At 52.3% G+C, this 21,685-nt stretch overlaps 1 protein-coding gene and 1 long non-coding RNA gene across 6 annotated transcripts in view; one reads left to right on the top strand and one right to left on the bottom strand.

The window, feature by feature from the left end:
- The window catches only part of LOC145723890 (uncharacterized), a 1,084,435-nt gene extending 1,082,968 nt beyond the window's left edge, over positions 1–1,467 (bottom strand). For all 4 annotated transcript variants that reach the window (XR_014149272.1, XR_014149271.1, XR_014149274.1 and 1 more), the window contains exon 1: positions 1,295–1,467. This is a non-coding gene — a long non-coding RNA (uncharacterized LOC145723890). The remainder of the gene's footprint in view (positions 1–1,294) is intronic.
- Positions 1,136–21,685, top strand: part of TTC7A (tetratricopeptide repeat domain 7A) — a 117,567-nt gene continuing 97,017 nt past the window's right edge. The window contains exons 1-3 of one of the 2 annotated variants that reach the window (XM_081833504.1): positions 1,136–1,448; positions 9,591–9,754; positions 14,785–14,953. In XM_081833504.1, coding sequence (XP_081689630.1) covers positions 1,265–1,448; positions 9,591–9,754; positions 14,785–14,953 — 517 coding nt within the window. In that variant the 5' untranslated portion in view covers positions 1,136–1,264. Of the gene's footprint in view, positions 1,449–9,590; positions 9,755–14,784; positions 14,954–16,503; positions 16,562–21,685 lie in introns of those variants that run through there. The other variant, XM_081833505.1, reaches the window with a different exon arrangement.

Consider the following 21,685-nt stretch of genomic DNA (forward strand, 5'->3'; position numbering starts at 1 on the left):
TCCTTTTGGAGTCTTCCGTCTGCAGTATGCAATATATCACTTACACACAGCGGAATTTTTTTTGGTCTCGCTGTGATTTCTAGTATGTTGGCCTCAATCCCCACACTGGACTGCAAGCCGCTCCGGAGGCGGGGCCGTCCTAACCAGTCCCTTCTCCTTCAAGCCACCCTGTAATCCCTTGAACTTCTTAGTCCCCCACAGCGCCAGGCTAAGCCCTGCCCTGAGTTTTGATCACAGCCTTCAGACACCAGAATTAAGAAATACCACGTTGGAAAACAGCTTAACACCTTTAAGAATTCTAGGGTAACGGGAGTCCGCAGAGGGCAGGCCAGCCAGGTCGTGCGAGTGAGTCAGGGTGGAAAGAGGAACTCCAATGTTAAAAAAGAAAATGAAAAGTCTCTCCGGGTGCCGGCGCCCCGAGAGTGCAGGGGCTCGGAACCCGCCTGTTGCGCACCGCCCCCGGCCGCCGCCCCCCGCCCCCGGCCCGAGCACCCCGGAGGGTGGCGCGCAGGGGCGCGCATCCCAACAGGGCCGGCTCCCGGGGAGGCTCACTCTCGCAGGCGGGGGCGACGGGCCGGCCGGCCTCTCCCCGGATTTGTGACGTGCCGGGGGCAGCGCTGGTGACGACGCCACCACACAAAGCCGGGGCGTCGGGGCGGGGGGGGTCCCCAGGCCAAGAGCCCGGATGGGATGGGGAGGGGGCGGGGAGCGAGGCGCCCTAGGGCGCCGGGGCCCCGCGAAGTATTAAAGTGAGCGCCGAGTCGGCGGGGGCGGCGGCGGCGACGGGGGCCTGGCGAGGGCGGCGGAGCGGCCGCGAGCGCTCGTCGCGCGCCTGGCTGCTGTGGCCGCGGGGGCCGCCCGCGCGCCCGGCTCGCGGAGGCCGCGCCACGCCCCCGCGGAGGTGGAGCAGGGGCCAGGGGCGGGTCCGCAGCTGGCGGCGCCCGGGCCCGGGGCGGGGGCTGTGGCAGCAGCGGCAGCAGCAGCGGCGGCAGCAGCGCCAGGAGCTGCTGCAGCAGAGGCGGAGGCTGCTCCTGGACGCGTCCGGGCCGCGCAGCCGGAGCCCCAGCCCGGAGGCGCCGGGCGGTGCGCTGGGCGCCGCTGCTGCTGTTGCTGCCGCCGCCGCCGCCCGCCCGCCGCCGCCAGGGCCCCCGCTGCCGCCCGGGCCCCGGCCGCCCCCGCCCGCGTGTGCGCCCCAGCCGGGACGCCGCCCCCGGCCGGGTCTCCACTTCTCGGCCGCACCTCCCATGACAGCGCCCGCGCGAAGATGGCTGCGAAGGGCGCGCACGGCTCCCACCTGAAGATGGAGAGCGAGCTGGAGCGCTGCCGCGCGGAGGGCCACTGGGACCGCATGCCCGAGCTGGTCCGGCAGCTGCAGACGCTGGTCATGCCCGGCGGCGGGGGCAACCGGCGAACCAGCCCGAGCGCCGTGTTCACCTCTCTGGACACGGGTGAGTGAGGGAAGTGCTGGCTTCCGAGCACCCGGCGCGCGAAACGCGCCTCCTCCTCCAGGAAGCGGGCCCCGACTGCCCCCCGGGCCGGCGACGGCCGCCTTCGGTATTACCCTTCCTGTAGTGCTGGTTGTAGGAGCAATCAGGGTAATTAGGAAGGTTCTTATGCCCCAGGAGAAAAACCACATGCAGGTTTGGGCGCTTTGGGGGAGAGAGAGAGAAACGGCTCTCGCTCCCTGCCCTTTGGGATCATGTGGGCAACTCGGTCTACTGTGAAATGGTGGTATCGGCACGAATCAGCCCAGGGCAAGGGCTGGATTCTTGCGCCATCCCTCCACCCCGCCCCCGGTCCCGCAACTCCACCAGGTGAAGGCTATTTGTCTCTGCTTGCCGTCCCCTCCTTCCCCCCGCCCCCGAGTCCAGTTGACAACGGTGCTCTGTCCACAGCAGACAGGGTTGCATTGGCGAGCGCGCGTTGGGGGGGGGGGGGTGAAGTGGGAAAGAGGCCTGGTAAGCCTCAGTTTCCTCATCTGTGGTCGGACTCGGGACCCATCTAGCCCTGGCACTCGGTGGCCTTGGCGGTAGGGCTGGTTTGGCTGGGCTGGGCTCTTATAACTGGGGCGGGAAAGCACCCTGATGTGGCAGTCTGGGAACACCCCGCCCCAGTCTCCAGCCTCAAATCCTGTTCTGGTGCCCACAGCTCAGCCTGGAGAGCCTCCCCTGAGCCCTCTTTGTGCACCACCCCTTTAGAGCCTTGTGGAAGGAGGCAAGGAGTCAGTGAATGCAGATATGAAGAGGTTTAAAGACTGCCCAGCCTGTGGAATCATCATCATAATAATAGTCATAGCTAACACTTACCCAGCACTCACTGTGTGCCAGGCATTGTCCTACTAAGCACTTCAGTCAACTCATTAATTCCTCCCAGCAACCCCATGAAGCAGGCACTCTTGTTTGCCCCACTTGCAAATAATGGAAACAGAGACCCTGAGAAGTTAAATAACTTGATCATCCAGTCAATAAGTGGTAGAAGCAGGATCTGAACCCAGGCTTCTGAGTATATCCTTTTAACCACTCGCACTGTTAACCTCTTAATGATGTGTAGCACAAAATCCCAGCCTGAGGAGTTGCCTAAAGGGATGGCGGGGCAGAGAGGTGACCAGAGGGCAATCGTGTGGTAGATGGAGGAGCTCAGAGGAAAAGGAGTTTTGGGGAAGCAGCAGAATATGTGCTGGCCTCAGGCTGGTATTGGGAAGGGCAGAGTGTGTTTGCCCAATGAGGAGGGAGGATAGAAGGACACTGAGGGGGGTAGGGTGACAGAGATGGGCGGACAGTCAGGTTGGGGCTTTGAGATCAGTCTGAGCATGGCAGTGAGGGGGAGTGGCCAGAGCTAAAGGGAGAAGCAGGTGAACCCTCCTCTCCCAGGGCAGAATAGAGAGATTGCAGGTGCTTCTTCTGTCCCCCGTGAGGGGCAATGTAGTGGGGTGGGGCTTCTGAGGGTGGGAATGGAAACGGACCCACACAAAGAGCACTGGGGCCTGGGTAAGTTATGGGAATCTGAGTAAGTTTGGCCCCACAGAGGAACATGCTGGGCCAAGACAGGAACCTGACCTCCTCAAATTCATATGGGTCTGTATTTCCTAAACAGCTTTTTAGAGGTCTCAAGGAGATTACAAAGTTAATTGGTATCCCAAGAAGAAAGAACTTAGGGAGCCCAAAAAGTAAAGAAACTGGACCTAATAGATTCAATAGTGGTAAACAGACTTTTTTTTTAAACTGTAGGACTTTTCAGAGCCTTTATGTTTATTTATTTATTTTTTTAAAGATTTTAGTTATTTATTTGAGAGAGAGAGAGAATGAGTGAGAGCACGAGTGGAAGAAGGGGCGAGGGAGAAGCAGACTCCCCGCCAAGCAGGGAGCCCGATTTGGGGCTTGATCCCAGGTCCCTGGGATCACAACACAAACTGAAGGCAGACGCTTAACCGACTGAGCCACCCAGGCGCCCCTTCAGAGCCTTTAATATGTTCACTTGCCTATGATGTACAAGCCAAGGTTGGAGTATAAATAGCACATTTTTCAAACTTGCCTTGACCATATTCTATGAAGCATTATTGGGAAACACTGATATGATACAGTTTATAAATGGTATGGTATGGTTATAAAATGCTTTCCCTATTTTTTTTAAATTCTTGTAAACAACCTTATGGGGAGAGCAGGAGTTATTGTCTCCATTTTAGACATCAGGACACCAAGGCCCAAAGAGGTCGCATAATGTGTATGTGGCAAAGCCTGTATGCAAGCCTCAGTTCCTGCCACCAAGTCTACTACTAGGGAAGGTGGGGGCGGGGCATGAGGCCCCTGGCTTGGCTTCACTGTGGGGACTGCCTGGCACAAGGAGGGAGACTGAGGGGTGCAGTGGGGTCTCTTCTGCCAACTTTTGAGTTTGGTTCTGCAAATGCTTTTTCTCCCACTGTTAAATCTGGATACACTATCCCAACGCACACGCAGGCACACACACAGATGCACACGAGGAAGGAAAATAAATGACTCCCAAACCTATGCGTAGAGCATTTTTTGGATTGTCTGCTATTTTGATTCTCTCCTCAGGGTTCCTTGATCACCCGAGGGATTGAGGGCCTGTTTTTTTGGAGCAGTATAGCACTGACCCCCTTCAACCCAGGAGGGAGATTCTTATTGTACAACTTGGCCTATTAGACTCTTACAGTCAGTGTCCAGAAGCTTCAACAGTACCTATGTGGGGAGAGGAGAGGGAACGTATTGAGAGGGGGAGCCAAACCCCAGTTGAACCCCATTTTACAAACTGAGGCCCTGAGCCCTGCTTGTATCTGCAGGGTTTCCTACAGAAACTAAAAACCACTCCCAGACCATCTATTTCAGTCCAGGGGGCAGGAGGGGAGGACCCTCTGGGGGGTCCTCTTTGGGGTCTGGTGAGAGTGAAGGGTCAGGAGATGCTCAGGCAGAGGGGCCCTTCCCCCCTCTTCTCTGGGGAGGCTGCTCCTGCCCAGGGGGAAGATAGTTGCCACTGTTTGTACATTTTCTCTCAAACGCATCCGGTTTAGATTTGGTCAGGATGGAGCAGGGGAACCCCAGAGTGTGGCTGGCTGTGATGGACTTGGTTCATGTAAAAACAAAGAACACATCCAAGTGGTTAAAGAAAAAGAAATGAATACTATGAAAAATTTCCAAAACCTCAGAAAAGCAGAACAATGAATACCATGTATCCATTAACCAGCGTCAGTGGTTATGAACTCAAGAATGATCTTGTTTGAGCTACACCCCAACCTATCCCCGCCCCCCGCACTGAATACTGAAGTAGGTACTTATTAATAAGAACTCTTTTTTTCTTTCAGTTGCGAAGAGATTTTTTTTTTTTTTTATTTGAGAGAAAGAGAGAGAGACAGAGAAACAGCATGAGAGGGCAGAGGGTCAGAGGGAGAAGCAGGCTCCCTGCTGAGCCGGGAGCCCGATGTGGGACTCGATCCCAGGACTCCGGGATCATGACCTCAGCCGAAGGCAGTTGCTTAACCAACTGAGCCACCTGGGCGCCCGCGAAGAGATTTATTTACAGTAGTGTGTAAGCACATACATAAAGAAGTGGTGACCATGAGGAGCCAGTGCGGGATCCGTAAAAAAAAAGTCATTTTTCTTAATTAAGATCAGAGATCTGTTACATTAAAGGAATTCTAAAGAGAAATTAGGATTTCAGTAAGTCAGAATGTCATGGACAAGATGATTTTGTGTGAGATGGGATGATGGTTTAGATAGTGGGTTGAAATTTCTTTCTCTCTCTCTCTCTTTTTTTTTTTTTGCAGTTTTCTATTTTTATGTAATCCATTGTATAATCCTTTCTTTTTTGGCCAAATAAGATCTCTTTTGAAAAAACAAAACCATAATGCCATTATCACACACACCACCCCCCAATTTTAATGATTTAATTTTACAGTTCATTTGCTACAATTGGGAATCCTACACATTGCATTTGCCTGGTAGTTTGGGTGTCTCTTTTCTCCCCCAGTATTTTTTTTTTTTTTAAAGATTTTATTTACTTATTCATGAGAGAGAGAGAGGCAGAGGGAGAAGCAGACTTCCCGCAGAGCGGGGAGCCCGATGCGGGACTCGATCCCAGGACTCCGGGATCATGACCTGAGCCGAAGGCAGACGCTTAACCATCTGAGCCACCCAGGCGCCCTCCCCCAGTATTTTTTTTATGAAAATTTCAAACATTCAGCAAAATTAAACTATACTTACTTTATCACACGTCTGCTCTTCTATTTATCCATCCATCTAGAGTCTCTTAATCTGTAGTCACCCCCATCTTTTTTTTTTTTAACTAAATGATTTTTTTTTTTTTCCTCAACTGGAGATTGTTCTGAGCATTTCTTCAGTTGGAGTTAGAGGGGGTGTATTCGAGGCAGGTGGCCTCTCACTAGTTTTGGCCTCTTCCTCCTCTCTCTCTGGTTAGAAGCTCCCAGCCCTCTGCGGTCCTGTGTGGTAAGCAGCTGCAGAGACCACTGTGTCCCCATTTGACTTTGTGGGGAAGGGCGTACCTGGCCGGCCCCAGGTTTCTGACTGCGGATCAGCAGGCTGTGGAGAGGGGGCTCCGCCCTGCAAATGTGGTTTCTGGGGAAGGGGCAGGTATCTTTGAAGTGGGTCCCTGTGACCTGGCACCCTGAGAGCAGATGGGAAGCTAGCTGCCAGAGGCCTTCAAAACCAGGTGGGTCGGGAGTCTGAGGGGACATTCAGTGGTGGCCTCCTCTGGGCCTCTGCCCAGGGCAGGGGGCTGGGCTGGGCTGCACGAATCCGTGCTCAGGCTTCCAGAATCTCTTTCACTGTCAGGAAAGTCTTCCTAATGCCTCTTGGGAGGGAAGAAGCTGGAACACTTTACCCAAATCAGGATAGGGAGTAGGTTTCAGACAAGATGATAAAAAACCATGTTTTACCTTCAGAGAAGGAAGAACAAGAAAGCCTCGAATCCATTTGGATTCTTATTGAACAACTGGAAATCTAGAACTTTTAATTCTAAAATAGTCTTCGGTCCCATAGATTGGCCAGTTGGGAATGGTGGGATGGCCAGAAGAAGGGGAAGGAAGGCAGAGTAGAGAGGGAAGCGATGTGGGCAAGGAAGAAAAGAAAGGCAGTTCAGTTCCCAACACCTACTGAATGTCTGCTAAACCAAACACAGACCCTGGGTCAGGGGTGAAGGGGCGGGGCGCAAAAAGGCTTGAGAAAGACCGGAAGTGTTAATTTATAGAACAGTCTGAAACTCACAAGTATGTGACAGTAGGAACAATTCTTATCCCTGCCCTTGGAATTGCTATTGGAATTCCTATTTGAGAGTCCTATTACTTGGAATTACTATTACCCTTGAATGTACGGTTTACAGCCCTTAGACTTCTTTATTTCTAAACTACCGGAAGCTCTGCTCTGCATGGGATGCAGGAGAGACAGCCTGTCCGGTGGCTATGTCGTGGAATGTGGTATTTTGTTGTTTGGGCTGGGACCATAGCAATATTGCATATCTTTATTACCGTCTATAAAATGGGAGTAATATCTACCTTTTAGGGCCGTGCAGATTAAAGAATACTGTATAATAAAGTACTTGGTGCTCAGTAGGCCCTCAGCAAATATTGACCCCTCTTTTGCAGTAAAAGGGGTCCGGGCAGTGCTTCTCAAGCGATATGTGGTGAGGGATGACTTTCATGTTTTGTTGTGTTTTTTTTAATTCCCAATTTGTTGGGCTCTGATACTTTTGTAAGATACACAAACTGCGGCCTCTCAGCTTTTTTTTTATTATTCAAGTCAGCAGATTCAAAATTATTTTGTCACATTATTATCAATTGGGTGACAGACACAGACCCACCACAGTCCACCGACCACACTTTGAGCAGCTCGTGTTCAGAGGACACGCCCCTTCTTTTGAGGAGAGGTGTGTGCCCTGGGGAATATTTCCAGATTCAGGGTTGCTGGGAAGGAAGCTGGTTTCTCTGGGCTTGAAAGGAACAACAGAGCCAGGTCGTCTGGGGGGAGCTCCGCAGTCAGCAGTTGGGTGGGCCCAGTAGGGAGCTGCAGGTGAGCGAGGAACCAGCCCAGGAGGGACTATGGAGGGAGGGCCTCAGTTCCCTCAGAAGGAGCAGGTTCCTAACTCTACCTCTGGTTGAACAGGTGCAAACCCGGTTGGAGAGGGAGAGCCACTTGCCCTGTGGCCCACAGCTCGGGAATGCTGCTCAGGCCCCCAGCACTCAGCAGCCCAGCCCTCCTCCTAGCTGACATTTGGAAATGGAGAAGATTGCTTTTCATTCTTGTGTTGACTTGGATTTTATTTTTGACTAGATGATATATTCCCATGGGTCAGCCTTCCAAAGGGACCCAAAAGTAAAGAGGGAAAAGCCTCCCTCCGTCTCTGCCACCTTCCCCGTAAGCCAGAAAGGACATCGGATATGTATGTATCCTGTCACGTGTTTATACATAAACACACGTTTTGTGTCCACTGTGTGCACTCTGCTTTCTTACTGACTTGTCTTGGAGTTCATTCTTTAACAGCACAGACAGGGCTTCTCGTTCCTTTCTGTGGCAGCGCTATCCCTTTTTATGGAAGTGCTATGCTTTATTTAATCAGCCTCCTGTTGATGGACATAGAAGTTGTCTCTAATTTTCTGCTATTATAAAAAACGCTGCAGGAGTGACCTTACACACACATGCCAAGACCTCTGTAGCAGTGGGATTGCGGAGTCGATGGGGTGCACAAACATAATTTTTATATACGTCATCAAATCGCCCTTCCTAGAGGTGCCACCAACTTCTGCTCCACCAGTGATGGATGATAGCTTGGACAAAGTACTTTTTTGGCCATTTCCTCCAAATGTTAATTTTCAAAATCATGAGGGAGACCGCAAAGGATCACCGACAGGCTGTGGCATCCTCAGAGGGAAAACCTCCAGGGACTGTTCTCTGGGATCTGAGCTTTCGGGCTGTTCTCTGCGGGGAATCTCCTCTCTGCGGAGAGACTCTTCAGAGGCCTGCAATTTGGGGTCCATGGCTTTGAGTTGTGAGCAAACTGCAGTGGTCCTGAGAGCAAGGAGTGAGTGGCATTCCTGGGTGGGTTTAAGAATGCCATCCTGGCAAGTAGAAAGAGCTCTGTGAAGGCTGGGGACCAAGCAGACCTTCCCGGAGACATTTTGGGTTGGCACGTGACTCCCTGAGCCTCTTGGCTTCCTCACCCAGGCGTGAAGAGGATCCAGTTCACTTGGCAGCTATTTGTTGGGCACTTCTGTTGAGTGGTGGGCCTGGTCCTCACCCTGGTTGCAGGGGAGGGGCAGCGAACCAGTCACACTGAGCACAGCCACCCAGGTGTGGTGGTGAAACCACACTCGACCTCAAAGCCCTGGGGATCCCACCCATTCCCCTGTCACCTCTGCTGTAGGTAGCAGGAATGTGGTGGTCCCAAGCCTGGAGTTTTTGGTGCTGTGTGGGGAGGGGTGGGGAGGTGGCAAATAGAACCAAACAGTACAAACTCCCCTTCCAAGCAGTGAGGTCTGGAGATGGGCTGACATATGTGTGAGAACTCCAGAGAGTGCCAGGACTAGGCATGTCCAAGGCTTTGCCCTGCTACACCACTACATCTGCTTCCCCTACGTTGCTAAGTTAGCCCTGGTTATGTTAAAATATCGTAAAAATGGAGAAAACCAACTATGGTTACACGGAAATTAGGAGCTCACAAAAATGCATTAAGCCATCTCCTATATTTTTCCTCTTGGGTTGTTTTGGGGGTGGAATTCCTTCTTGGTCTAAGAACTTATTACCCACAATGGGGCCTGGGTGTGACTTTGTCCCTCATTTTAAATTCTGAAATTCTGGGAATTTGTCCCAAGTCTGGGAACTTTGCCTCTCCAGCCACTAAACTGTAGAAAATAAACCCAAAGGGGCAATTTGTACTGTAAGCATGATAGAATGCCTGTGTTTTTTTTTTCTCTCAGGGCTGTTTAACTTTATGAAAACTGGGTCTTTATTTCTTTCTCCGACTTGGGCTGCTCGTGTGCTGGGGCAGGGGTGGCTGGGTGGCTTCAGGGACGTGGGCTAGTTTCAGGGGATCTGCCGTGTTCAGGGGATCCCTGCCCTGTTTTTCAGATGACTTTGGGAAGTTGCTCCTGGCCGAGGCCCTCCTGGAGCAGTGTTTGAAGGAGAACCACGCCAAGATAAAAGACTCCATCCCTTTGCCTGAGAAGAATGAGCCGAAGATGAATGAAGCCAGAAACCATCTGAGTAGTATCCTTAACCACGGGAGGCTGTCTGTAAGTGGTCAGCCCCCTCTGCTCCTCTCTCTCCTGCCTCCCATCTGCTGTCAAGCAGGGTCCCTGAGTCATCTGGTCATCTGAGCAGCAAGGCTCCCTTAGAGGTTGGCTTTGCACTGTTTAGGACAGTGGCCACCAGCCGCATGTGGTTCTCGAGCCCTTGAAATGGGGCCAGTCGAACCTGAGATGTGCTGTAAGTGTAAAACATACGTTGGAATCCGAAGACGTAGCACGAAATGAATGTTAAAGATGATTAATTCTTTATATTGATTATGTGTTCAGATGATAATATTTTGGATAGACTAGGTTAAATAATATATCTTATTAACATTAATTTCAGCTATTTTTGCCTTTTTATTTTATTTTTTAAAAATATTTCTTTTATTGGGGCGCCTGGGTGGCTCAGTCATTAAGTGTCTGCCTTCGGCTCAGGTCATGATCCCAGGGTCCTGGGATTGAGCCCCATATCGGGCTCCCTGCTCAGCGGGAAGCCTGCTTCTCCCTCTCCCACTCCCCCTGCTTGTGTTCCCTCTCTCGTTGTCTCTCTGTCTGTCGGATAAATAAATAAAATCTTCAAAAAAAAAATTCTTTTATTTATTTTTTTAAAGATTTTATTTATTTGAGAGAGAGAGAGCGCACAATCAGGGGGGAGGGGCAGAGGGAGAGGGAGAAGTAGACTCCCCGCTGAGCAGGGAGCCCAACGTGGGGCTTGATCCCAGGACTCCAGTATCATGACCTGAGCCAAAGGCAGTTGCTTAACTGACTGAGCCACCCAGGCGCCCTATTTTTGCCTTTTTTAATGTGACTAGAAAAATTTAAATTATACATGTGGTTTAAGTTATAGTTCTATTAGACAGCATTTGGTTGACCTAGTATGTGCCTGGTCCTTTGGGCTCTTTGGGGGTCCCAGGGCAATAAGACCTCAGTGAGCCCATGATCCGGTTGGAAACAGGGAAACATGAAGTTGGCTAGCGACAGAAGAGCTCAGAACAGGGCAAGCCAGTTTAAGTCTATGTGCATTTATTGAGCACCTACTGTATAAAAGGCACCAAGGGGAGGTATGGAGGGAAACATAGTCAGCTCTCTCCAGACCTTTGCTGCTTCAAGCATGGTCCACCCACCTGCAGTATGGGTGTCATCAAGGGAATGCAAAATCTGGATCAGAATCTTCATGTTAACAAGCTCTCCCAGTGATTTCCTGTGTATATTCAAGTTTGAGATGGATCTGGATTACAGTGTATCCTGAGCTATAATAGAGGTATGGGTATGTCATTAGAGACCCAGAGAGGACATGATTTTTCAAAAGATGTTCCAAAGTAATGTATTTACTGACTTAAACATTTATGGTGGGACGCCTGGGTGGCTCAGTCAGTTAAGCATCTTCCTTTGGCTCAGGTCCTGATCCCAGGGCCCTGGGATCGAGTTCCACATCGGGCTCCTTGCTCAGCGGGAAGTCTGCTTCTCCCTCTCCCTCTGCCTGCCGCTCCCCCTGCTTGTGCTCTCTCTCTGTCTGTCTCTCTGACAAGTAACTAAATAAAATCTTTTTTAAAAAAAAAGCATTTATGGTGACAGAGTGCACAAGGCATTATACTCCGAGGACACTAAAAATGAATCCAGCATGGACCCTGCCCTCAGGGAGGTTGCAGGTTTACTGGGAAAATAAGTCCTCCTGGCAAATTGTCCTAGGTGGACTATGACACATGCCACAGGAGTACTGTACATGAAGAGGCAAGTTCAAGGGGGATACTGCCTGGGGTGAGGTGGGGAGTCAACCCAGGGTGATGGTAGTACTAGAATTGGACTCTTTGCGGGGGGTGGGGTGGCTAGACCTTGAAGGTGGGGGGAGGGTATTAACATACAGAGATAGGATAGGGCATTCCAAGAAGGAAGCAATATATCATTTAATGATTCCTCTTATAAGATTTTCATTAAAGTACATCAATCAGCAGGAACGAAAGGAATGGTGAGAAATTAGGTTATAGAGGTACTTTGGGGCCAGTGAGCGGGGACTGAAATACCAGGCCAAGAAGTGTGGGGCTTTTTCTGTGGGGGAAGTGTACTGGGAGTTTAAGGATATTGCCTTCAGACTCCTCAGCAGGGATTATTGTAGCTCTGGGAGGTTTTGTATTGCATTAAATAAACTAGCTGTTTGACCTGGAGCATGTCCCCTGACCTCTTGGGCCCTCCAGTTCCTCATCTGCCAATCAAAAGGGCTGGACTTGATTAATGGGTCCCAAGCTTCCCCTCCCCCTACAAAACCCCTTTTAACTTTGTTTCTTTTCCAGACTCCATTAACTCTTTAAAAATTGCTTTTACAGTAAGATGACTCAGGCTTATTGTTAACAAGTCATTAAATAAACGAGCAGTTTGACTAATAAGTAAAAGTTCTTGTTTGCCACCCCCATGCCCAACCCCATCCCCAGAGTTGAGCGCTGGTCACCATTTGGCGTGTGTCCTGTGCGCCTTTCTCTGTGCATTAACGAACACACATACACACATACTGGGCTTTCTTTTCTCACTAGAGTCATAGGATCCATATTTGACAAGAACTTTCACTTGGAGCTTTCCCCATGCCAATACTTCATTCTTTGGATTGGCTGAATAGCATCCACATGTATTATCAGGAAAATCATTTGTATGCCAAATCACATTTCTGGAGAACAAATTTTACCGTGCTTTATTAATCAAAGACATACACAGGCACCAATAGCACTCAGATAGTCACGGTTATCCAGGCCAAAGCCAAAAACTTGATGTTGATTAAGCACAATAAAATATTAAAAGTAGTTTGTGCGATTCTCTATTTTAGCCTGAAGGCCAGGATGTGGCTGGGGGACGGTCTTTCCTGGCAGCAGATGAAGACCCAGCTGGAGTGCTGAGTGTTCTGAGTAGCTCTGATGAGATGGGGGGAGAGGTGCGCAAGGTGCATTAAATAAACTAGCTGTTTGACCTGGAGCATGTCCCTGGTATCTTGGGCCCTCCAGTTCCTCATCTGCCAATCAAAAGGGCTGGACTTGATTAATGGGTCCCAAGCTTCCTAGAAGCCTTCCTGAGTACCAGGGACTCCTGCTGCTGCTGAACTCCTATAATGCGTCTGCCAAGTGGACCCATTCAGGGAAGCTCTTTAAGTAGTGTAAATTTAGCATATGAAGCACTCACATTGTCCTTAATTTTTCCCCAGCTTGGTGGAAGCTCTGTTGTGAGCTGCCATTGGTCCAGCAGGAACCACCACGAGCTACACCCTGTCATCACACCCTGAAGTGTGTCCTTCTGAGCTCAGCTGCCCTTCTCCACATTTACAGTGGGGCAGGATAATAATGTCAATGACTCATGCCCTGTATTTATCTAACTCCTTTCTAAAGAAAAGTTCAAAGCTCTTTTCTGGACTTGCATTACTCTGATGCTCTTGGCATTGCTGTGATGGGAGGTGAGGGGTGGGTATCACTGTCTCGCCCTCACCAATGGTGAAAATGAGCCCGAGCAGTGAGAAAATGGGCCTGTGGCTTGAAACCAATATGGGGAACAGCAGAATCTTTGCCCAGCTACGGAAGACCATGGGCCACAAGGTTCTGGGAATGCATAATTTGTGGCCCTGGTGGAGGGAGTAGGTGGTCTATTTGGGGACACTAGCAAATGCACTTGAAAAATTCAGCCTTGGAGAGTTAACCAATAGTCGGAGCAGGTCAGGCCTACAGAGGCTGAGTGGGTCCACGTGGCAGATGCATTATAGGAGTTCAGCAGCAGAAGGAGTCCCCTGGTACTCAGGGAGGCTTCTAGGAAGTGGTGGGCCTGAGCAAGCTCCCAAAGGATGGAAGAGGATCTGGATAGACCTAGGGGAAGGGGGAGACTGTTCCAGACAGGGAGCTATGTGAGCAAAGGCAAGGGAAAAATGTATATTTACAATGACTAAAACACCAGTGCAAAGGAGAATTTGGCTTTGGTGTGTTCCATATCTCTTGGTTGGCTTCTGAGAGGGCAGTAGATAGTTGGGAGTAGTGGAGGCTTTCCCTGGGACTACAGGTCCCCCAAACTCCAATTTCCCCAAAGGGAAAAAGGGGTGGCACCTTCCTACTGGTGACAGAGGCTTGGGTTGGGGGCCAGCCTGCATCTCCAAGAAGCTTTGTGGACAGAACTGCTGGTGGGTGATGGGGGCCCTGCCCAGAGCCCAGCCCAAAGGGGCGATGGGCCAGCTGAGCACAGAGATAGAGGCAGAGGGCTAGAGAAGTGGTCACGGCAAGTGGGAGATCTTGGAGCAAGGCTGGATGCATGTCCAGGGGCAGGACTTTGGGACAGGGCCCAAGGGAGGCCCCAAGAGTCTTTGTATGGGGTGAAGATTGGGACATAAGCGGCAGTGGAGAAAGAGAGGGAAGAAAACAGGTTTGAATTCAGGCACTTAATTCTGCACTTGAGATGAGGACAGTGGCCCAGCAGGCCTTGGCTCTCCTGCCATCCTGTCCCTCTGCTGATGGGGCCATTCTCCCCACACAGGTCCTGCTGTTGCGGCTGGGGCTTCAGCTGCTGGCCCCTTACTGCATGGACTCTTTCCACGGCCTTTCACCTCACTGTATATTTGTACAGCTATGCACGTAAAGAGAAACCCCCAGTTATGTGAGCTTCAGGCCCCACAACATTTGGCTGGGTCCCTGACCCCCGACTCGTGTTGAGAACCAATGCCTGAGTTCCTGAGCACCAGACTGGGGCCGACGCCTCTGGGGCTTCAGGAGAGAGAACACCGAGCCCAGTCTGCAAGCTGCCTGGAGTCTGGTTGGGGACATAAGACACACACACACCGATTAGGCACTCACATAAGAAGTTCAGTGAGAGCCGTAGTGTAGGCCACAGACTGCAGGTGTGGAGAGCAGGGAGATGTCACACGTGCTTGAGGGCCAGGGAGGGCTTCCCGGAGGAGGGGCTCTGGCAAGTCGGCATGGCTCCATGGGAGGAGGCAGGTGTTCCTCCCAGGTTATGGGGTGGGGGTGGGGCAGGGGCTTCCAGGCAGGAGCCTGCTAATGGGTTTGTTGTCCTTGCAGCCACAGTACCTGTGTGAGGCCATGCTGATCCAGGGCAAGCTGCACTACGTGGAGGGCTCGTACCGAGATGCCATCAGCATGTATGCGCGGGCCGGGATTGATGACATGTCCATGGACGACAAGCCACTGTATCAGATGCGGCTGCTGGCAGAGGCCTTTGTCATCAAAGGTAGGAGTGGGCCCGGCTGGGGCCCCGGAGAGCGCCAGCCCTGGCTCCCCACCACCACGTTGAGCTCCTGGCACTCTGACCCCCTGTGCCAGGAGCAGGTAGCAGCCGCAGGGGCGTAGACGCCATGTTGGCAGTTGGCCTGCAGGGCTGGTGTCCAGGACCCGTAACCCCTAGGAGCACTCGGGCGCTGACCCACCGGGTGGACCCAGCGGCAACCAGGCACGCCAGTGCACGCCGGCCGACGGCAGCCACCAGGCCAGATGACAGAGGACTCAGGTTCTCACCTTGGCTCTGTCGAGAACCAGTCACCCAACTGCACATCCTTGGGCAAGTTACTGCTTTGCCTTTCCTGGCCTCAGTTGCCTTATGTGTGAAACAGAGTTGTAATACCTGCCCTCACAGGGTTACCACAACCAAGAGGCTGGGTCACAAGGTTGAGAAAGACTTAAACAGTGGGCCATCCCATTGTCCAGGCTGGTGCCGGTGACTGACATTGGCTGCCTGTCGGGTGCTTGATGGTATAGAGCAGGCTGTCCCTCCTCAGGTATTTGTGGGCACCTGTGGGTGGCTTCCAGGGCTGGGCAGGTCAGAACCAGTTCCCAGAGTGAGGGGTGTTCTGGTGAGGCCCGAGGCACACAGGGTTGGTGATGCAGAAATTTCATAACGGGGCTGTGGGTGGTGGCTCACTTGGGACACTATTTAGTGCCATTGAACTGACCCCGAAGGGGTTACATGTTAGTAAAACCCTGACCCCAGACCTTGTGCTTCAGGCTCCTCCTTCCCCAGACCGATGCCCTAAGGGCTGGCCCTTGGTGGCAGTAAGGTGTCCCAGGAGCCCCTCTGCCCAGATTGTTGTCAGGAGTCTTAGATGTTTGGTCATTTCCTTATTTCAGCACCACCCAGTCCCCAGAGAAAAGTCTAGACATGCTTACGGCCATAGGGGGATTGGGTGTCTGAGATGGTAGAGTGTTTGTCACCTTCTCTGTTATAGGTAGGGACATTCTCTCCATCTTACACGTGGGGAAACTGAGGCCTAGAGAGGATACATACCTTGTCCAGAGTTGCCCAGAGATTTGGGGTGGAACCAGGATTGGAACCTCCCCTCTGTCTCCTTAGGATCCCAGGGGATTGACTGACATCTGTGCAGGGCACGGCCTCCTTTGACCCTGGCTCTTGCTTGAGGGCTGTGTGTCCACCCCTGGGTCCCATTCCCTTTGGAGAGACTGTTCACATCATCCCAGGAAGTCTGCCGAGATTGTCACCCTGGACAGACGCAGCACCAGCATGTGGGAGGGCAGGTGGCCATGTGGGATGATCCAGTATGTGGGTTCTTCTCCCTTTGCTCTCTCATCCCTTTTTCTGTGCCCCAGCATAGGCCAGTCATGGGGCTGTGCTTCATTTAGCATTTGGGTCTTTTGGGCCTCTTGAAAAACCACTCTGCCATGGACTCCCCAAACCTAACACCCTTCTGTGGGGCCCTTTCCAGCACTTTTTCCTGTAGACTTGGCTCTACCTACTGCTCCCTGTTTCCTGCTCTCTACTCTTTCCAGCACGCCTCCAGCTTCTTGGGGGAACACAGTCCTGGTGGTCAGAGGTCCTGCAGGGGAGGTAAGGAGCCAAGAGCCACCGGTGTGGGCTGCTTGGTCATGGCCTGTGCTAGCTCCCCGCCTCTCACTGACTGCTCGTGGCCCCCCACTTGCCTGCCTCCTCTCTGCTTGTCCTCCCTGTCCTGTTGCAGTGACTGCGCCCTGCCGCTTGGCATGCTGAGTTTTACCTGACCCTGTGTGTGCTTGCGATCGTGCATGTGGCCTCCAGGGTGTGCATGATGTTGATTTTCCTGGGTTTGGGGGGACCTAGTGGGTTTTCCCATGCAGAGAGTAGGGGATGGGGATGGCGGGTCATGGGGTTGTCTTAATCTGCTGGGCTGCCATAACAAAATACTACAGACAGGCTGGCTGCAAGAGCGGAGATTTATTTCTCAGAGTTCTGGAGGCTGGGAAGTCCAAGATCAAGGTCCCAGCAGGTTCAGGGAGGGCTCTCTGCGTGGGCTGCACATGGCCACCTTCTCGCTGTGCCCTCACATGGCCCTTCCTCCATCTCTCTCTGTCCTCTTCTTATAAAGCCACTAATCCCTTCACCCTCATGACCTCATCTAACCCTGATTACCTCCGGAAGGCACTACCTCCAGACACCGTCACATTGGGGGTTAGGGCTTCGTATGACGTGTGAGCTTGGGGGGGAGACGCAAACATTCAGTCCATCGAGAGGATGGTGGTGGCAGGAGGCCGCAGAATTCACAGAATAATAATAGTTACGAATAATCCCTCACTCCATGCCAGGTATGCCCTGTCCTCACTGAATCCAGCCAGTAACCCTGAATAGGTGTTCTTTTCATTCCCTTGTTACAGACAAGGAGTTACGGTTGACGAGGTGAAGGGACTCATGGATTTCACTGGAAATGGCAGAGCTGGGATTTGAACCTGGGCAGCCAGAACTCGTAGATACCCCCTGGGAAGGCTGCTCAGAATCCTGGACTGAGGGCACTCATAGAAGCAGTCTAGGCCAATCTTTCCTGTTACAGACGTGGAAGCCGAGGCTGATGGAAGTGGAGCGACTTAACCAAGGACAGCAGTCGGCTTGTGTTTGAACTAGAATGCTCCACTGGAGGCAGCCTCGCAGCTTCAGGCTCTGTCCATCTCCAGGCGGCCGCCTCCAGGAGCCTGCTGGGCCAAGCCATTACACCACGGCTCCTTTACCATTTTGTGCTGGGTTCTGCTTCATGGCTCCACCTTGGTACCATCCAGTGGGGCAGAGGGTTTTCTGGGCACACCTGGCTGGAGGAGGGAGGATGGGGCCATGTGTCATGGGGGAGCCTGAGCAGGCCAGGCCCAGAGGCTCAGTGGGGCACGTGGATGGGTGTCTCCAGCGTGGAGCTCCTGTTTGTTAAGGGAGTCAGGAGCAGGCTCGGGGCCCAAAAGACATAAAAATACACGCAACTCACCCACTTTCCCCTTCATGGCAGAAGGACCCGTGTCCTTCTGAGGCATCACTCACAAAGACTAGGCCTTCCTCTGAAGTCGGGAGGACGTGGATTAGACCAGAAGATGCTTTCTGATTCCCAGGCAGGGCCCTAAGCACCAACGGAGGCACTTGAGAGAAGGGGCACTTGCAGCAGTCTTGAGTTTCTCTCGTCTGGAATGCAGAAACGGTACCTGCGTCTGTGTGTGGGGCTTCCACGACCCTCCAGCTTCCGTAAGGGGTTTCGTCCTCATCTCTACTCTATGAGGTGGGACGCAGTTGTTATTCCCACTGTATGGGTAAAGAAACTGAGGCTTGTCCAAGATCGTGCAGCCTGTAAGTAGCAGAGCTTAGATTGATGGCCGGGTGGTTGTCTCTTTCACGCTTGTGTCCTACCTGTGACACAGGAGCCCACCCGGGGAGCAGATTACAGTTACCAGTGAGACGGGTCCACGCAGACAAGGAGGGTACGGGTGGTGCAGGAGCCCCGACAGAGGAGAGGTTCCCGGCAGTTCCTGCAGAACCCAGCGGCCAGCCAGGAGGGACGATGCATCTGGGCACTGTCCTTCTGTCCCTGAGGGTGGCCCACAAGGGGGCCTACCTGGGCCTTGGTTAGATGGGGGGCTTCAGCATCTCCTGGCCTCCGTTAGCCCTGGGTTGACTAGGAGCCGCAGCCCCCGGCGAAGCCTTGTACCACTGTCCCCTGGGTCTGCTTAGCGTGGAAGCAGCCCGGGGCAGTGGTGTTGCTACGCGAGTTGGTCAGAAAACTTCCTTTTCGGGGCCAACATCAGTCACCGTGGACTGGAGTGGCAAGTCTGCTCTCCCACCCTGTTCCCCAGGCCCTGCAGCGGCCCCCTTGTGACTTCTGCCAGCCCCTATTTTATTTTTAAGATTTATTTATTTGAGAGAGAGAGAGAGAGCAAGAGTGAGCATGGGGTGGGGGGAGAGGCAGAGGGAGGGGGCGAGAGAAACTCCAGTAGACTCCGTGCTGAGCGCGCCGCCTGACTCGGGGCTCAGTCTCACGACCCTGACATCACGACCTGAGGCGAAACTGTGAGTGAGACGCTTAACCCACTGCGCCACCCAGGCACCCCGGTAGATACCTACTTTTCATGGGTGCCCCACCGCCATCTTGATTTGTTTGGGGGGAACATCTTCCATTTACTTTGTATTAAAAAACAATCAAGAATAATTTGGTTTCGAGGCCCTTCTCAGAAGATCTGTCTGCCACCCTTGTGAAGCCCTTGACAGAGCCTGCTTGTTTGATTCTGCATGCTCATGGCTGCCGGTCCTGTCTCCCCGCTGAAGTGGAAGCCCTTGGGGGACAGGTGGTCCTTTCTTCTGCACCCCCAATCTTCTCTCCCTCTTCTCCCTTCCTGGAGCCATCCATGCTCCAGCTGAATGAGGTCTGCTCCTGGTGTCCAACGTGATCTACAGAGTTCTGCCCCTTTTCCTTTTCTTGAGCCTCCGCTCATGCCCAACAGGCCCCTTCTTTATTCACTGTGCACAGAGATAGCCCTAACACTCCCTGTAGGCACAGTCCAGGTGCCTCCTCTACCTGCAGGCTTCCCTCCACCAGCAGCCTATAGCATTCTCTTCCTCCTTCAAGCTCATTTGGACCTTGACCCAGTCTCCCCAGTTCGGTCAGTATGTTCCTCCTGCCAGGTGTCTGGCCTCTGGTCGTTGCACCCCTCACAGTCCCTGGCCCGTGTCTTCCTGGAGAAAGTAAAATTTGCCCCCAGTTGATTCAGCCTGCACCTGCCAGGAATGCACAGATGAACAGTTAGGGTCCCTTCCCATGAGGGAGTGGCAGTCAGGTGAGCAAAGTCTGCTGCTGGTGTGATGTGGCTCTGGGAGAAGCAGCTGCTCTGGAGGAGGAGCTAAGCACGAGGTAGCTTTGGCCAGACTGATGAGTCACAAGCTCTAACTGGTGCCACCCTTTCCTGTCCAGTCCCTGAACAGACCGGTCATGGTGTCAGTGGAGTCTACCATTTGGAAAAATCAGGAAATGGAAACACCCCAGGAGTGGCTAGTCTGTAGCTTATTTCTGTGACCTGCTGGGGTCAGGGCAGTGAACTTCCTGCTGGCCATGGTGCCCCAGCCATGGGGCTGCCCCCACTTCTGTTCTGTGGCATTTGCAAAGTCCCCTCTGGGGCTGCAGCTTCTTAGCAGCCCACTTCCAAATGGGCGTAACATGTCTGGGATCGCCTTAAGAGTTGAGTGGTTGGAGGCCTTGTTTTCCAGGTTTGGGGTTGGTCTGGCTCTAAGGTTCTCCAGAACAACCTAGTAATAAGCCTTTGGACATTATTTAGCACCAGATCATCTCCGTGGTTAAGAAACTAGTGCCAGAGGTTTTACTGACACAAAACCGTTGGCTGTAGATCCGGACCTAGAGGTTTCTGTCTCTGCAGCAGGCCTCAGAGCCCCTCTCAGCCCCCAGCCCTCAGTTTAGTGGGCTGGGCTGGGGGGTGCTCACACCTCTTGCCCGCAAGCTGCATTTGGCTCTGTAGTAGCATGGGGTCCTTGTGAGATCATGGGGGATCAGGCCTTTCCCAGGCCCCAGCCTTAGCTCTCGATAGGGTCTGGTCTTCCTGTCTCCTCTGGCACTACCTTCAGCAGGAGCAGAGAATTTCCAACCCTGGGGTGCCAGGGTAGCTCAGTCAGTTAAGCGTCCACTCTTATAACAGTCAGGTCTTGATCTCAGGGTTGTGAGTTCAAGCCCTGTGTTGGACTCCATGCTGGGCGTGGAGCCTACTTAAAAAAAAAAAAAAAAAAAAAAGGAATTTCCAACCCTGATTATCGGACTTGACCCTCAGCCAGCTCTGATTGTTGTCCACAAGCAAAACAGGCCCCTTAACAAAGCTGCATTGTCCAGAGGGATTGCCAGGAGTGAAGCTTGCCCCTTTTTTTTGTAGGCTTTACTGTGGACCCTAAGAAGTATCCAGCATAGGCTAATGTCCTGAAATGTTCTACCAGATGCCCTAAGCTCCAGTCTTCACCTCAAGACAAAATAGGCTGCATTTCAACAGGCACTGCTGCTGCTGTGTATCTAGAATTCCAGTTCCTTAGTTGAGAGATGGTAAATCCTCAGTCATATCTGACCTTAACTCAGCCAGTCTTGCACTTCAGCAATTATCCCCTCTGACATCATACTTCTGGGGATCAGTTTCCATATAATCAGACTTAGGGTTATAATGACAAAAATGCAACTCCAACTAACTGGAAAAGCAACAACAAAAAGGAGGGAGGCACTGGAAATGTATGCACCCATGTAACTAGAAAGTCAAGGCAGGTAGTTGGGCATCAGGCATAGCTGGATCCAGGCGCTCCTTGTGTCGATGTCTTTCTCAACAGCTCCAGGTTTACATGGTTCAGCACATAGCACTTAGAACCGCAGGAGGAGAGAGTGTCTCATTGACCTGGCTTGGTCTCATCCAGGTTTCTGGGTTGGTGCCAGTGGTGGTATTTCTCCACCTGAATCTTATGGACTGAGTTGGAAGAATGGTTCCTCAAAGGAAAATCAGGGTGCTGTTACCAAAGTAGGTGAAAGGTATGGAGGGCAGAATCCCAGAGCTCAGGCAGCACCGACTCACCTCAAGTTACACCAGTAGTGACCAGATCAGGATTTGAACTCAGGCTCTCTGTGACTCCAGCATTTGGGGCCATCCCTGATGCCCAAAAAGTACTTGTTGGATTGAACCACTCTCGCAGAGA

Source organism: Leptonychotes weddellii, chromosome 10 (assembly GCF_054177405.1).
Source record: "Leptonychotes weddellii isolate Sample4059 chromosome 10, ASM5417740v2, whole genome shotgun sequence".
Taxonomy (NCBI): Eukaryota; Metazoa; Chordata; class Mammalia; order Carnivora; family Phocidae; genus Leptonychotes; species Leptonychotes weddellii.